At 42.7% G+C, this 18,202-nt stretch overlaps 1 protein-coding gene across 2 annotated transcripts in view; it reads right to left on the bottom strand.

Moving 5' to 3' along the window:
- The window catches only part of gbe1b (glucan (1,4-alpha-), branching enzyme 1b), a 162,864-nt gene that overhangs the window by 99,954 nt on the left and 44,708 nt on the right, over positions 1–18,202 (bottom strand). For both annotated transcript variants that reach the window (XM_007903568.2, XM_007903569.2), the window contains exons 4-5: positions 7,064–7,189; positions 3,114–3,249 (exon numbers count right to left, since the gene is read on the bottom strand). In XM_007903568.2, the coding sequence (XP_007901759.1) occupies positions 3,114–3,249; positions 7,064–7,189 (262 nt within the window). The remainder of the gene's footprint in view (positions 1–3,113; positions 3,250–7,063; positions 7,190–18,202) is intronic.

Raw genomic sequence — 18,202 nt, 5'->3', positions numbered from 1 at the left:
TGGAACTTCGTTTCCTCGGACGCCACTTAACCCGGACAAAACGGCCGACCCCAATGTGTCCAGCTTAACAGGCTTCCACTGTACTAAAATAATAATAATAACCTCACTTTGTTTTTTTCCCCCACATTACCAAGAAAGGTATTACAGCAAGGACACTGGGACTCAGCTTATGAATTGCTTGATGCTATAATGGGTAGGCAGCAGAGTTGGTGAACGACCAAAGCATTGGACCCAGGATTATACTGATATTGGTTTCATCCTTCCTGAAGGCTGAAAGGCCCCTTCTGAAGGATGAAATCAATATAATATTGGGGTACGGTGCTTTTCCCCTGACTTCTGGCTTAAGTCTTAATCCAGCTCAGGACCATCTTGGTTTACGGGGATTCGAAACATTTTGAGCACAACTGGCACTTACCTTACAATTGATTTTCAAAGAGGAATAAGCCAAATATTTGAAACAGAAATATAAAGGCACATGGGGAAAGGGAAAGGATGTGCGGATGGACTCTCTTTATGAGAGCTGGACTAGATTCAATAGGCCAAATGACCTGCTTCTGTCCTGTAAATTCTATGATTTTATATAAATTTCTGTCACACTCAGTCAACCCGTTAGCAGCTATGTTGGGTAACAAGCAGAGTGCTGGACTCATGGGTGCTGTTGGGAGTTGGAGGTCAGGTACTATATGCAGTCAGACATGTATAACTGTAGATAAATTCCCTTTGTCACACCAATACAGAAATAACCCATCAATTTCTTCTAGTTCCTGGAAGCACTCCAGATCCTGCCCACAAACTCTGAAAAACATAAAATTGGCACCTTTGCCAAATAAGTCCCAAACTGGTTAATTAGTCGAAACAGTACAATTTTGAGCTCCTATAATTAACAAGCAGCAGTGAAAGAAATGATTTATTTACTGGTCTCTGCAAATTGCCACAGTTCCATCTGCAACATATTCCCACTCATTATGTCACACATTTCTTCACCGCATCCAAAAGAAAAAAATAAGCTTAATAAGTGTTGTGTAAAAAAANGACAAACCCAGGCTGTTGGGGAAACCATTGAAACTTTAGATATTAAAGCAGTGGAAAATCCAAATGGAGCATGGCTTTAACAATCGTCAAAATAACAGTTGCAGCTCACTGAAATCTGCGACAGTGTTGAAAAGACAATAAAAATGAGCGCTGACTTCCTTACCATCAAATTTCTAAGGAGAATATTTTTTTTTCCAGGAAGATTCAATTTTCCAAACACTTGGAGGGGGCACAAGAAAGAGCTGAAGCAGCTGATTTGAGGTCTAAGCCAGCAAGTTTGCAATTTCAAGAACCTCCAGAGGTTTCTTCCACCTCCCAACCCCACCCCCAGCTTCTAATCTTGTCAACAGTCTGATAACCATTTCAACAAGTAGTTAAATAAGCAGGTCACTGGTTAGGCCTCAGCTAGAGTACTGTGTTCAACTTGGGCCCCACACTTTAGGAAGGATGTCAAGGCATTCGAGAGGGTGCAAAGAAAATTTACCAAGATGGTATCAGGAATGAGGGACTTCAGTTATCAGGAAAGACTAGAGAAGCTAGGATTATTCTCCTTAGAGCAGAGAAGTTTAAGAGTAGTCTTAATAGGTTTTCAAAACTATGAGGGGATTCAATAGGGTGAACAAGGAGAAACTATTTTCACTGGCAGGTGGGTCAGTAACCCGAGGACACCGATTTAAAATAGTTGTTAAAAGAAACTGAGGGGAGGTGAGGAGAATTTTTTTTGCACAGCCAATTGTTCGAAACTGGAACTTATTGCCTGAAAGGATGTTGGAAGCCGATTCAATAACACTTTTAAGAGAAGTAGATAATTATTTGGGGAGGACAAGTTTGCAGGGCTACGGGGAGAGAGCTGGGGAGTGGGATTGAATTGGATAGCTCTTTTCAAAAAGCCCAGACACGATGGGCCAAATGGCCTCCTTCTGTGCTGTATAATACTATGAAGTATCAAATAACTAATTTTCTGCTGAACTAAAGACAATCACAGACAATTGCATATGACAGGAGTAAGCTGACTCTGGAGGGGAAGCACTACCATTTCTTTCATGTTCATCTATTGCACCTCATTTAGTTCAATGCTGACCAAAAGCGCAGCAGTGCTTCTTCATATTAGGACTAAACAATTTAAATCAAGGGAAAGCTTCACCCTCGACTCTGCCCCAACAGTCTGCTTTAATTCTACTCAGCCTGACTGCGTACTCTCTAATCTTTACTCACTAATATCCCTCGATACCTTACCTCCACTCACCTCCTGCAAGTTCATCTGGTACACCAGCCACCTCTAATCCCTCAAGTGACAGGTCCGTGCTGCCAAAACCACCTGACTCAAATCCAATCTAATGGTTCATTGCCAGAATCTACCGCTCCACTCTTGCCTCAGCCAAATCATCCATCTACTCCAGAATCATCCTGGAGGACAAGGGCAACCCCAGGTTCTTCTCCACCATGAACCAGCTCCTTTGACCACCTTCCTCTGTTCCACACATTCCCTCCTCCATTGAAATATAAATTCACTGTGAGGAGATTGATGGACTTCCTCGGGTCCAAAATCAAAAGGATCCGTTCTGCTGCTTCTGCCCTTTTTACTGCCACCCCCTCCCAACCTCCACTTCCTTCTATGGCCTCCACCCATCCTTTCTTCTTGTCCAGCTAGGAGCACCCTACCCTTTGGATTGCAGAATTAAAGGGAGCTGAGGGGGAAAGAGTCCCTGCCCCCAGTGACTGATCTGTCCTTCCAGGTCCCGTCGATGAGCCAGGCTGGCTGTGTTGTCATCAGCAGTGCCCAAGAGTACTGTGGCCCCCCGCCTGGCTCAGGAACTGGACCAGGGACCCTCACAGATGGCTGGCTCGATTCCGACACTCCGTTGCCGGAGAAAAGGAGGGAATTGGAATTAGAATGGATAGCTATCTCGAGAAGCAAACACTCACACACCAAAATGAGCCAATCATCACTAAAATTTCTATAGTTGTAAGCACTTTGAGACATGCCCTTCTGTGAAAGGTGCAATAGATTATAAGTACAATTTGTTTGGTAAACTTAAAATCCAGCAGCGAGGAAACAATCAGTGTATGCAAGAACTCACCAAGATCTTTTATTCTAGGCAGCATATTTCGTGTGAAGTTTGTATAAGAAGCTATTTTTCCTTCAGGCGATGCAATTCCAACATGAGCCTCATAGATTCTTAAGCTCCTTGGTCTTTTGGGACGAGGTTGTATGCACTGTGAATAAATGAATTCATATTTCAATGATAGTTCCTCCACACACTTGCTCAGGGGGGCACAACAGGGAGAAATTTAACACACTTGGAGATGAAGCATCCAGGTGTCCCCAGCATGCTGTGCCGTGAAGCAGTTAAGTTGCAGAAATCCTACAAGCAAATGCCCACAAGTCACACTGTCAAACCGACGTGTCAAACAGAGCCTTTTGCTGTTTTCCCACAGGAGAGAAAGGGAAAGGAGAAAAGAGAAAGAGTGATAGGCTGCTTAAAAACAATGTCTGGAAGTAATATGCTTGTTTCTCCAGCGCTCTGATGGCAATTTGCACTGTTGTGGATTCCTTAACTCATTAATTTCCTGAATGAGATGAACAGACAACACTTACACAACAAATCCCTACTAGAATCCCAAAGACAATCAAGCAGTCGTCTCCCACCTTGACATTTTATATTTGTACAGAACAGCAGCATGGAAAGGTAAATAAGGTACCTCTGGGGGAAACAAACTACCACTATTTTTTAATGTCAAATGACCAACTAGTGAACATCCTAGTAATCAGGGTCTCCTTGGAGAGGAACTGGCAATAGAATGCCAGAATCGAGCTAACCCTCTGTGGTCTGTACTGTGTTCTACTCTGTAGTCATATTCCTGAACCCAGCGGTGCTGAAATGTTAAGAGAAACTGTTGCTCATGAATTGCCTGGGAATTGAAAGAGAGAAGGGGTTAACATTGAGGTCAATTGAAAGTTTAAAGGCAGCCCAATAACAACAACAACAACAACAAAATTACATTTATAGAAAGCCTTTCATGTTGGGAGGACATCCCAAAGCGCTGAACAGTCAGGTGTCGGGGCCTGAGCATGGGAGAGTGGGGGTGTAGGGGTGAGGGAAGGCAGAGAGGTGGGAGGGAGACCAAAGGCATGGTTGAAGAGAAGGGTCTTGAGACCGGCCTTGAAGGATGCAAGGGAGGAAGTGAGGCGAAGGGACCGTGGGATGGAGTTCCAGAGTGTGGGGGCAGAGAGGCTGAAAGCCCGGCCACCGACGGTAGGGCGGATCGGGCGGGAGACATGGAGCAGGCTGGAGCCCGATGAACGGAGGGAGTGGGCAGATTGGTAGGGAGTCAGCAGGTCAGAGAGGTAAGAGGGGACAAGGACATGGATGGCTTAAAGGTGAGGACGAGGATCTTAAACTCGATCCTCTGGGGGATAGGGAGCCAGTGGAGTTGGGCGAGGGTGGGAGTGATGGGGTCGCAGAGTCTGGTGCGTGAGAATGCACGAGCTGCAGAGTTTGGATGACCTGCAGCTTGTGAAGGGAAGAGTTGGGAAGGCTGATGAGGAGGGAGTTCCCGTAACAAGCCTTGAGGTGACGAATCCGTGGGTGAGGGTTTCGGTTCAGAAAACAGTCATGTTCGCTGCTTCAAATCAGAGACCTTGCAAGAGAACATTAAAGAGAAGATTCCACTTATCTTACCCCCCATCAAGTTCTCCCTCCCTCTGTTTGGCACACAAGCTATTAGGACCATAGATTAAATGGACTTGGCGCTGGCTGAAATGCTGGTGGGAAGCAAAAAGCAACTGAGACCTTAAAATAAATTTGAAAACTAACATATTGCAACATTGGTAATAGTTGTTTTTCTGCCACACAAAAAATACAGCCAATACCTTTGAGTTATCTCACAGAGAGAATGAGAATTGAAAGGTAACCATCTGCTGTGGCAGACTGAAGGACTTTGCCAAGGGTTGGAGGACCATTCGTCCATTTTATCAGCGAAGAATGACAGTTATAAAAAATGAGTAAAGGTCTTTTCATTAAACTGAGAAGATTAAGGAAAGATCTGAAATAAGTTTTCAAGCTTAGGAAGGGTCATGATAAAGTAAACATAAATAGATCATCCACTAGTCAAGCTCCAAATCTGGAGTAACAGGTTGAAGAGCATGTGTTTTTTAAATCAAGCTTTAGGATGATAGAGTTTGAGGAGTAAATTTCTTCCGAAGTCAGTTTCTATTTCCACAAATTGAAAGATTGTTCTATAATTCTAGTGGATTGACTTTCAAGGTTCCTTCAGCACCCATTCCCTGGGTTCATCTTTATCTTCAAGGCCAGTTGTTGTTGTTGAGAGTGGCTCATTCGCAGATGTGATGGATTAAATGGGCTGTTTCTTGCTGTAAAATTTAATGGAGCCTCACTCCTGCCATTGCTGAATGGGGCCAGAAAGGAACACTGCAGATCTGCTATCACAATGCAATTGTGCTACAAGCAGAAATGGTGAAGTTACTCAACTGTACAACTCTGAGCACCCTGAAGAATTGGTTACAAACTACTCCAAAATACAGCTGTAATGCCCAGATCCACTTCTCCCCTCAATCCGTAATGAGTGATAATAATAAATAATCCTTGCATTTGATATAGCGCCTTATCACGTCTTGAGACGTCTCAAAGCGCTTCACAGAATATATTGTGAAGTGTATTTTGTGAGTGAAACATGGCAGCCAATTGAGCACAGCAGTGTCCCACAAACAGTCGTGGATTGAGTGACCAAATTATTATTATGATTTTATTGTGATTGTGAGCGATGCAGGTTTAAGTCAATGTACCTTTAGTCAGATTTTGTTAGGTCCAGACACCTACTTAAAATAGCTCAATTAGGCACCAACCCAAACTCAACAAATGCTGTTCAGCCTTTCTGAGGTGAATAGGTGTCAGGCCACCACATGGGCTAAAAGGGCTCAGTTCAACACTTTACAAAGCTGAAATTTATCTTCCCCCTCTGTCTCTCTCCCCCAAAGAAAGTCATAAGAGGAAAGATTCCTAATACATTTAATTGGACTAGCATAATGCACAAGCTTTCAAAATATCATAAAGATAGTTTCCTTTATCGGCCAAGATATGGCAAGAAAAAACGCTTACATTTTAAATATCCAGGTACATTAAGCAGAAATATTCTGCTGCTATGGCAACAATGTCTGATTAGGCAGCTAGGAGTTCAAACCTATCGTAATAATACTGTCTTCTCCATTTGTATAAAAAATACACAGGAGGCTGAAAATGTTCAATTCTAAAATAAATGCTGAACAAGTCCCTACCTGAACTCAAACTGGTCAGTGCAAGGCCAACCTAAATATCTATATGCACTATAACGTTTCCTTTTATTGTGATGAAATCCAATTCATACTGACAGACAAATGATGTGCATATCCAGTACATTTGTACCACATTGAAATTAGGGAAGGCATCTCAACAAGCAAAGTATTCCTTTTTTTAATCAATGGACCAATTATTGCTGTAAGAAATATGATGGATCTATATCCATTTGAAGTTAAAATGAAATATTCTCCATTTAACCCTCATTGAAGATCCAGGGCTATTAAATTGAAAACATTTAACAGTTCAGCATTATTTCAATGGGGATGTTTCAGCAAGAGCTTCCCCAGCATTGGAGTAGCAACCTAAATTGTGGGGCTTTAACATACAACATTACAACTCATACAGAAACCTTTCCCCAGGCAGAAAATATGGCCGCAGGTGCAGGCTGGATTGAGGTGTTTTAAAAACTGATAGATTATTCAGGAAGAAATTTAAAGTTACGGGGAAAAGATCTGCCTGGATCTAATAAAATAGCAGAAAAGCCTGACAAGCTGTGTGAGGAAGGGCTGACAGTTTTAACTATTCCTATGTGAGGACAGGGTTCAACTTAATATCCTGCAAGCACAGTTTCGACTCGCCTGGCTCCAGCAAATCAGCATTAGTATTTACCACATATTAAATTAGGTCTTATCTCCCCAGTAACTACGTGAAGGATAAACAAGTAAGTTGCTTACCAGATATGGCTGGGCTGGGTCCCAATGTAACCAGTCGTAAGTAATATTCTTTTCACTAGGCACTACATGCTTTGCCCAGGGGGATATGCGGTAGAGCAGTTCTGATTTTTTGTTGTGTATCAACACCTAGGAAAGAAAAAGAAAAATATTCATTATTTGCTAGCGTTTGAATGGATTTATTTTGTTAAAATATTCGATTCCTCATTTCCTCGATTCCATATTGTTGAAATGTCTCAAAGCGCTTCACAAGTAACTTCTGTTAAAGTTTAGTGTACATGTTGTGGACAAATGTGGAAGAACAGTCAATTTTGCACCCATCAAGTTCCTAGCCATGAAGGGAATGATCTATTTATCCAGAACAATTTTGGACACCACCTACTTTCCAATAGTGTCATGGGATAATAATAATAATCCTTGCATTTGAGTCTTTGAGACTCCTCAAAGCGCTTCACAGGATATACTGTAAAGTGTAGTGACTGTATATTTTGTGGGATCTTTAACATCCACAAACTACGGAACCTCCGAGGATCACAAACAAGTGTCAATCCATTCCAACAATCTATCTCTGGAATTTCCATGTGCGAGTGGGATACATGGAAATCTCAGCTTAGTTTGGATGCTCTTAAGCATGGTGATGGGTTTCCGCATGTATCAGATACATGGCTGACCAAAACAACAATCAATCTGGACTGTGAGGTCAAGTTCTATATGGGGTTGAACACATAGCCTCTAACCCCAAAACTAGAACACATCTCGCTGATCCAATCTACAGAAAACATTTTAGACTGAGGCCTATACTATGCGTCTGATAAAAAGTCAGTACAAAGGCACTTCCAATGCAGGGAACTACAGCACTCTGCAGAATAACCCGAGATAAACTTATTTTACTCATATGACAACATGAACACGGTACAAACATCTTTCCTAATTTTCTTAATGAATCCAGATCCATCACACAGATTTCAGGATTGTTCCAATGAGGTTCCCTTTTTTGTAATCGTTGCTTCCAACTCTGATAAGGGTGTAATGGTGATGAACTGGAATTCAGAACCACCTATTTGAAAAAAACACCAACTCAATCCATCATCTGAGGAGAGACTGCTTTGAGAATCAATTGGGTGGAAGAAGGTTGAAGGTTAATATAAGCCACAATTTAATACTGTAGCCAGTGATAAGAGTTGACAGGAATGAAGAACTTCGAGGCTAAGAAGATGAAAGATAGGCCATAAGTGAACAGGGCAAAACCCAAATGCAAAGAGTAATGCTCGATTCAGGGATTTCATAAGAGACAGTTAGATGTGGGCAGCTGCGGCCTTGTAAATCATAACCAGTCACAGCAAAACAAGCCTCACTTGGAAGTTATATTGGAGTTATTAAAGGGAGCTGGAGGCTGTGGGCATCCTCAACCTCAACCACGCTAAACTGTAATTGAAATAGCAACACAGATAGCGAGCTGATGGCTGCTTTGCAAACCTCAGGAGGTCCATGTCCTGGGAAACAATACAAGCTTTTAAGTGATATTATTAATAAGGATTTTATGAAAAAAATTCAAAACACCTTTCTCCAAGAAATTGCAGAATTCAATAAAAAATCTCTCCAATCCCACTTCTGTCCCATAACTTTAAATTCTTAACTGCCCTCAGGAATGAAAACATTCTTTCATTCCCATCTTTCCTTGCACTTCTAATAAGCATGATCAGAGATAAATTGCAGATTTCAATTATCACTGTCTTCAACCATGGGTTTATCCGGGTATTTCAATTGTCTCTTCAATTATCACCATCTGTTATCAAAATTCAAACAGCTGGGTTGAAGTAGAACTTAGGCAGGATATCTTGCTCAGTTTCGCTCCCGTGGATCAGCATGAATTTTCCCAGTTACCATCTACGATGGTGTCACTGTCTCTTAATGATAACTCATCTGTTCAAGGTGATTGGCTCCAGTTGTCAGTGTACAAACAATGGATATCTATAATTCCTCTGTGGAGGACGTTATCACATGTGCAACAAATTTGCCAGCTGGTCTGAACAATCAGACAACATAAGAACATAAGAATTTTCTAGGCAAAAGAAGACCATGGTCCATCCAGTTCGCCTTCCACCATCCTGACAGTCGCTTGACATGTCGGGTTCCAAATTATATATTGTATCCCGAGATATTATTTTCTAACAGAAATCGATTTTACTTTGTCTAAGTAGCGTGGTCTGAGGAGAACAATTTGCTCTGCGAAATTCAGAATCTCAGGCTCTTAGTCCAATCGGGCCAAATACATCGGAACTATGCCTGGGTCATATCAAAACTTTCTCCTTCCCGCTCCTGAGTAGACACTCATTCTTCTCTTCTCCCAATCCTATTTGGAGTAAGTTTGTGACTTCCTTTTGAACAGTCATCAGCACTCTCATAAATAATCCTTCGTCCAGTTCAGTATGGTAGCTCCGACACATGTGATGCTTGCAATTCACCATTCTTGGACAGATTCTCCAACAGAAATGTACAAAAAAAAATTTCATAGTGCATTAACATATCAAATTATCTTCAGCAATTATGGTCAATTATAGTGACTGTTTTTACATAGCAAGAGCAGCAGAAATTCCCCTAGCAAGGTCCAAAAAACAATATATCTGGAGGATTGTTGGCCAGGACACTGGGGGAAATTCTCTTCTTTTTCCCACTGGATCTTTTAACGATCAACAAAACTTACAGAACTCAGTTAATTTGTCGACCACTCTATCCTCATTCACTGTCTCTCCTCTCACCTCAACCTCCACGGTGCTGTCCTTGAAAGGTTCAGCTCGTACCTCTCACACCACCTGCACATCATCTCCTCAAACGGCTTCGCCTCAAGCCCCCGGACCGTCTCGTCTCATGCAGTGTTCCTCAGGGCTCTGGTCTTGGTCCCCTCCTCTTCAACATCTATATGCTCCCTCTTGGTGACATCATCCACAGACATGGGGTCAACTTCCATATGTATGCGGATGACACCCAACTGTACCTCTCTGCCTCCACGCTTGACTCCACTGCTGTCAGACATCAAGTTCTGGGTGAGCGCTAACTTTCTTCAGTCGAAAGTCAACAAGACCGAGACCCTCTGATTGGCTCCCGTCAGCACCTCCTCACCTCAGGCGCTGACGCATCACCATCCATGGTTGCACACTCCATCTTGCTAAGTGAGTCTGGAACCGTGGGGTCTTGTTTGACCCTCAACTATCCTTTCTACCCCACATCTGCACCATGACCCGCTCTGCCTTCCCCCACCTCCGCAACATTGCACGGCCCGTCACTATCTCACACCGCAGGCCGCCGAAACCCTCATACACGCTTCATTACATCGAGGCTTGACTATGTAAACTCACTGCTTGTCGGCCTCCCCAACTCCTCCCTTCACAGGCTGCAGATCATCCAGAACTCTGCCCCCTGTCCTCCCCCCTTTCCCACCCCGACCCTCAGCTAGGATCCGTAACTCTGTCTGTCCAAAAACAACTTGGATTTATATAGCGCCTTCCACGCCGGACGTCTCAGCGCTCTTCACAGTAATGGATCCCGGGGCCGAGCCAGGGGAGGGAGAGGAAGGTGAACAAAGGCGCGGTTCGAAAAGAAAGGTCTTCAGCAGAGACCGAAAAATAGGAAGAGAGGGGGCGAGGCGAAGGGAGTGAGGAAGTGAGTTCCAGAGCCTCGGGGTATAGTGGCCGAAGGTGGAGCGGAGGACTCGGAGGAGGCCAGACCCGGTGGAACGAAAGCAATGGGGCACTGTTGTGAGAGAGGTCAGAAAAGTAGGGGGTGCAGAGGGATTTGAAGACAAGGGTGAGGATCTTGAAGTCGATCCTCTCTGGGACAGGCAGCCAGCGCAGTCTGGCAAGGACTGGGGTAATTGGGGAGCGGAGTTTGGTGCAGGTAAGAATGCGGGCGGCAGAGATTTTTATGACCGGGATTTTATGGATGGTAGTGGAGGGGAGACCGGCAAGGAGGGCATTTGAATAGTCCGGCCGAGCGGTGACAAAGGCATGGACCAGGGTTTCAGGCGGCTTTTGGGATGTCTTCCCGACATGAAAGGCGCTATACAAATGGAATTGTATAGTCTAATTTGAAGGATGGTATCTCAAACACAGTGCTACATTACTAGCCATGCTGACCAGCACAAATGAGGGAGGGAAGAATGTTCCCGAGAACATGGTTCTAGCATATGGAAATTATTCAGTCTCTACACTATAAGGGAATGTAAATCTAACCAGAATTTCTCTTATTTAATAAAAGTGCTGTCATGGAAGAGAAGAGTCATTACAATCTAAAAATATTATAGCAGCAACTTCTGCAAGATTACTGGCATTGATTAGTGAAAAAGCCGGCCTCCCATAAAACATGAGCAGCTTCCACCTGCCAAGAGAGGGAGCCATCACTCTGCAATTGTAGAAACACAAGCGAGCACAACATTTTCCCTTTCAGTCTACCAAATGTCACTGCAATAAAAATAATACAACCCTTATGAAAGTCAGACGATGACTATGGGAGAGTGCTTTCAAAGTTACCATTTTACATCTCGGAGGAGGAGGGGAAAGACAAGGAAGAGGCTCGAAATGGTCTACATGTGGAGAGAAACTGTTATTTTAACAGGATTCTCCCTCCCCTCATAGACATGACAGAATAAAAAGTCTGCAATAAACTGATACTGTAATAAACTGATGGGGTAAATCAACCCGCAGTCCTGCTGCGCTGGGCAACTCTTTGTTTCGATGCCTATCCAAATCATCAGATCCTTTTCTGACTTGGCAGCAGCTCAGCACACAGCAGATACAAAAATAATTAACAGGAGAGGAGAACTGCCAGGAGGGAAAGGTGATGTGTGTGTGTGTGTGTGTCTGTGGGGTGGGGGTAGGGAGAGAAAGAAACCACACGGCAGTAGCAGGACGAGAGGAAAGAACTGCCAGACAATATATCAACAAGAACACCTTGCATTTATAAAGCACCCTTCTCACTGGGTAGCGTTCCAGAGCGCTTAAATAGCAAAGTGCGTGTGTGTTGGGGGTGGGAAAGAGGAAGGAAGGAGCAACTCAGCAAGAGAGGAGAAAGAAACACGCAAAAGGCAAGGGATGGGAGGCGCCGGGGAGAGAATAGAACTGCCAGGCAAAGGGGGTGGGGGAGGAAATTCAACAGGCGACAGGCGAAATGATGGGGGGGGGGGGAGAGGATCTACCAGTCACCGAGTGGGGTGTGGGAGGGGGGGGGGGGGTGTGGGAGCAGAACTGTCAAGAGAAGAGGGTGGAGGTTAGAAGATACTTGACGAGAAGATGGGGGGGAAAAAAGCTCTCACTCAACACAGCTACGAAGACATCTTTCTAGCCTGGTAGCGCAGGGCAACAATGGAAGCAATGTGCTGGATCATTGCTGCCTTGCACACAGGATCTCCCGCACTGCAAATCTCTTTAAGCTGGGGATAGTGCACAGAGAAGATATTACCTTGAAGAGAGAAGCTCAAAAAGAGACGCTTTTGAAAACTAACTTCACTCGATGCTTTTGTAGATTCAGCTGTAACTCAGGAATTGCTGTGGGCGCTCTGCTTTATTTGCATTCGAGTTACAAGAATCAGTAATTATCGCAATTAAAGGGGAATATTACTTCTGATTACTCTTTAGGATTTTACAACATGCAAATTGTATACTTTCTAAGCTACTAAAGTTGGCTTGAAAATGTGTTGCGGGGGAAAAACGTTTCTCTAGGCAAATAAAACCCATATTAGAAAGAATAATTAAAAGGAGCCAGCTTCAAATCCAGTTTATATTTTTCAAGAGTTTCCATCCCCCCCACTTTCGTGAATAACATAAAAAATAAGAAGCTATTGCTAGCAGCAATTGCTGGTTTAGGAGCTGAATGGACAGTGAAGTCAATGCTGAAACCTAACCAGAAGCTCTTCCAGAGATAAAAGCCACAACGCATCTGGAAACACACAACAAAGAGAGTTCCAGAGATTACAATGCACTAAGCAGTGAAGACGGGGCACGGAAGCTTTATCAATCCACTTGGGGGACAGAGCGGAGAAGAAATTAAGTGGGAAGAATGCAATTTTTTTAAATGTAGGGATCAAACAAATGGATGCTGAGATGTGACACCAGAAACAAGTAACTGCTTAGAACGATAAAAAGTTTATTTCTCAAAGCTTTCGTTGTTTTATTTGTCACCTTCAGACTTGACTTCTCCACCTCTCTGCTCACCGCCCTCTCCAGCTCTGCCCCCCGAAAGCTCCTGATCATCTAGGACTCTAGCCCACATTCTCTTTCACCCTAGACTCTGGGATCCCATCACCCCATCCATACCTGGCTCCCGATACCCCGGATCAACTCTTAAAAACCTTGTCCTCACCTTCAATTGCCTATACAGTGCCTGTAGCCAATCTTACGTCTGCCATCTCCTGTTATCCTACCCTCTCCAACTATCCTCTCTGCTCCGCCAACTCTGACCTGCTTCATGCCTCCCGCTGTCTCTGCCCCATCAGCAGGCACACTTTAGCCACCCCGCAAATTTTCAACATCCTGTCCTCTTGCTCCTTCTCTCTCCACTTTCAGTACCTGTTTACAAATCTTTGAACTGCACCCAGGGCATTCCCCCATTTCTCCATCCAAACTTGTGCTCTCACTCTGCCTTTGTGAAGCAGCTTGAGACATTCTCCTAAGTCAGTAGTGTCCAACCCATGGTCCATGCGGCTGCCAAGAACATTAGCATTGGTCTATTTTACATGTCCCTTTTACATCAATGTTTGTTATCAACTTTTTCTTCAATTAATATTTATTGATTTATGCCACAAATCAGGAAATATTCAATCAAGAATATTTATTTTGTTGGCAAACCAAGAGAGCTGTTGCCAATATAAATAATGATGTGAAGAGTGCTATATAAAAACTATATAGATGCAATTTATTGTTACAATAATAATATTGTTCTTCGTTTGCATCATTCTGAACAGTGTGAGGAGGACACAGTGTGTGGCAGTCACCAACAGCGAGAAAAGCAAGACTTACAACTTTGATAGTTGACTTTCAGTGTTAACCAGCTCTTGGGCTTCAATCTGAGCAGTTTCACACTCTAAAGATCAGGCTCCTTATTCTGTGTAAATTGAAACGTACATGTACATGTAGTGTATTTAAAGAAACTCAAACACTGCGAACAGTTTAAAATCAATCTGACATTGCTTTTGGTGTCAAACAGTCCTGTCGACAATGAAAAGAGAACAGGGGTCTAAAAAAAAAGAGTTTTATTCATCTTGTGGTAGTGGGATATTGCTGAGGCAGATTAGCTGCTGCATTTACCTCCACAAATACTTTCACTTCGGTTCTAATCCATCTCATTCTGTAAAGTGCTTTGAGAGGTTTATTTTTTGTAAAAGATCCATTAAATTGTAAGTTGTTAAGTGGACCCCTGGACAACACGGACAAGGGATCATGCATGTGTTACTGTGAGGTCAAGGGCAGAATACTATTGCTTTCCCACTTCAATGACAACTCCAGTGTATTTGGGGGTTCAATGTATGAGGAAGAATTATGATTGACCTTTTTTGTTTGCTTATATTTTTAGATAATTTGGTTTCAAACAAGTGAAGTTCTACCTGAGGTGCTGATTGGTGCAGTTTCTGAAAACCCAGAGGAAATTCAGTAAACAGATCGAACTAGGAGCCATGATCAGCCTCGATTAATGGCTGAGATAACTGCTGTTGCACCGAGTCTTCCTTTCACACAGCCTCAGTAACTCAGCACTTCCACTCCCCAGATGAGCCAGTAGTAATGCTTAAACAAAAAATATTGTACTTTTTAAAAAAAATAAAGTCAAACATTTCATAATTCTCTGTACCCTCTGCTTTATGAAACTGTACAGATGGTGAGAATCATTCATTAAGCATTTACAGACAGCACTGCAACTTATTACCTACTCAGACGGGACCACGATTCAACTCCTTTGGAGCCCATCTGGTAAGATAATCCTCAAGGCAGTGCTCGAAATGCATACTGCCCACTTCCCTCAGTTAGGGATTGTGCACAGCTATGGGGATTATAAAATAAACACCTGTGCCGTTTCAGCAGCCATGCTTTCTGCACAACAGCACTGCCATTAACAAAAAATAAAAAGCAAGGCACAAATACTGAAATATTGATGCCGGTCGCCAGATTTAATAACCAATACGTCTTTCAAAAGATCAGCTGCCATCTTAAAGGGCAATCCGAGAAAGTGAACAAGTCCTGGGACCTGGATGAAGAATAAAAGAAACAGGTGCAACACAAGAGGAGCTGAACTCATTATTCACATGTAATTTATGTGTATTTGGATCTCAACTGCATTGAACAACACAAAATCAGCCAACCCGCCCCAACCCCAGACCCCAGCCAACCCTCCCAGATAACCCACCCCCTACCTAGCCCCAGCCAATACCCTCTTACTCAACCCCAGCCACTGCATTCCAAGATTAAGTTACACCCTTTTACCTCCTCCACCATTGCTGATTTCATTTTAATGTACTTTGTGGCCATGAGAAACTAAAGCATATTATTGGCAGTTAAAATTAGCAATGGGAACCTGCTGCTTACAAACGGCTAATGGCACTGAGGACTGGTTCAGAGAGAGGTTCAATGTCAGAATTTTTCTACAGTTTTACAACATGATTCTGTTAGGGGAATGGCAGCTTCACAAAAGACATATAGGATATCACACTTATCCAACTCTTGTTGCCAAACCTCACTCATTGAGTGGTTGGAAAGTGCCATTCTTTGCCATGAACTACTGGGCTCATCCTAAACTGAGTTTCTCTCGGTGTTCTGACCAACAATCCTGCAAATTAAACTGGTCATTCACGGCTGTTTGTGGGATGTCGTGCACAACTTGGCTGCTGCGTTCTCCTACAGATATATAGTCACTATACTTTACAGGATATCCTGAGGCACTTCCAGACATGATATACTGCACATCAAGTGCAGTATTATTATTGTTATCCATCAATTCTATTAAGAGGGAATCAGAAAGAAGAATATTAAAGGGAATGCACAAGCAAGTGGGGCTAGATTAGTGGTTTATATGGTGAAAATACTTGTAATAAGGACGTAGACCCAACCTTAGAAATGGGAAGGTTGACTCAGATTTAATTCATTTATACAGAAAACAGTACATATGTACAGTACGGTCCCTGATAACATAATCAGGATTCAGACTATCTATATCCTTTCAGTTCTTAAGATTCAATCAGACAAAGATACACAATCAGTTTGTAATGTGTCTGCTTGGCTCAGTTGGAAGTGCTCTTACCACTCGGCCAGATGATTGTGGGTTCATGCTCCACATCAAGACTTTGATATGAATTATCAAAGATCCTTTCTTTGAATGAGACGTTAAGCCTAGGTCCATGTACAAGTTCAGTTTTTTTTTCACATCTTCTAGATGTCTCAAAGGCTTCACAGAATATACTGTAAAGTGAATTGACTAAATTTGTGGGCGAAACGCAGCAGCCAATTTTGCACAACAGTGTCCCACAAACAGTCATGGATTGAAGTGACCAATTTATAAAAAAATTTTCTTGAGGGATTATTATTAGGCGTTTGGAGTAAGGAAACTTGCCCAAGGTTTCGCCTTGCAGGGAATCAAACTCAGGTTTCTCGCTTGCGAGGCGAGTTCTGTAACCACTTTAAAAAAGATATTCGGGCATTATGGAGGGTGCAGAGGAGATTTACTGGGATGATATGTAGAATGAGTGGTTTGACCCAAGAGTAGATATTGGAAGAACTGGGCCTTTTTTTCATCAGGAACCGAAAATGTTCAGTGGAGATCTGATGAAGTGCTTTAAAATGATGAGTGTTTTACGAGTCGAAAATGAAAAATGATTTCATTAATCGATGAATCAGTGACTTGAAGGGATCAATTTAAAATAATAAAAGAGATTAGGAATTTTTTTTATTTACACAGAGAGTGGTTAGGATGTGTAATGACCTGCCGGGTGCAGATGAACACTGGCCATCTTCCTGTCGCCTGTGTCATCTGCTCCATTGATAGCAGAAGAGCTTTCAGCTATTCTGCCCTCGCTCGCGAGAACTCCATCCCAGAGTCCCTCTGACTCGCCCCTCCCTACCCACTTTCAAAGCTTCAAGACATACTTTGACCACGCTTTCAGTTGTCTTCTACCTTCTGTGCTGTAACGTTCAACAGGATAAATTCAAACCACTTATGGCAAGAACCAACTATGCTATGTGAAAGATCTTACATTTTCACTCTAACAGGATGTCAATGTAAGGTTTCACTTCACTTCAAAGCTCCAGAAATAACTTTGGTCACATAAAATTCTTACAGATTAATGTTCTATTCAAAGATATTTTTGGAACTTCAACACAGGATACTCAACAAAACAGCAAAGAAAAATAAATATTTAGCACTTTGCCTGCCACTGCATAACCTCACACAATTACCAGCTTATGGTGCACAAAAAATATCTATAGTTAGATCATTAGTACAGATATTAAAGCTTTTTTAAAAAACGATTAAAGATATTTATGGTTATTTACTGAGGTGGCTGAACACACTGCACTTCCAATTTATTGTGCCGCAGAATGCCAATCCAGTTGGAGAACTTTATTTTCCCTCTTGTCTTTTCTTCCCCAAAAGTGTTTGATTCCTTTTTAAAAAATTGAGGTTTCAAAAGCATTAAAGAACCTCTCACTCAAAATTAACAGCTTCTTTTAACGCAAATAAAACTGTACAGATTACAAATAATTTTTGTATTTGACATAACATTAGAACTTCTTAAAGCACTTTACAGGGAATTGCAGTCAAGTGCAGTAGCTATGTAACAGGATTTGTGCACTGTGTGGCCCCCAGTGGGTAATTTAAATAAGAGCAGGGAACCGAGGTAGGCTGCAGACCACTGTGCATGGCAGGAGGAGAACCTGCTGGAGGAGACAAACTAATAGTCAAGTAGGACAATCATGAAGTAAACGCTCAATTAATCTGCAATGATTACTGGACAGAAGATTAGGAGAAACTCCTTGTTTCTAATAGTGTTGCAGGATCTTGAACATTCATCCGAACAGACAGGACCTCGGTTTATCAATTGAAGGATAGAACTTCGGACAATACAATGCTCCCCAAGTACTTAAATGGAGAGTCAGTCTTGACTGAGAT

The sequence above is a fragment of the Callorhinchus milii genome, unplaced genomic scaffold, assembly GCF_018977255.1.
Source record: "Callorhinchus milii isolate IMCB2004 unplaced genomic scaffold, IMCB_Cmil_1.0 Scaffold4, whole genome shotgun sequence".
NCBI classification, from domain to species: domain Eukaryota; kingdom Metazoa; phylum Chordata; class Chondrichthyes; order Chimaeriformes; family Callorhinchidae; genus Callorhinchus; species Callorhinchus milii.
The sequence above is the reverse complement of the archived record's forward strand: the minus strand, read 5'-3'. Positions and strand labels throughout refer to the sequence as shown.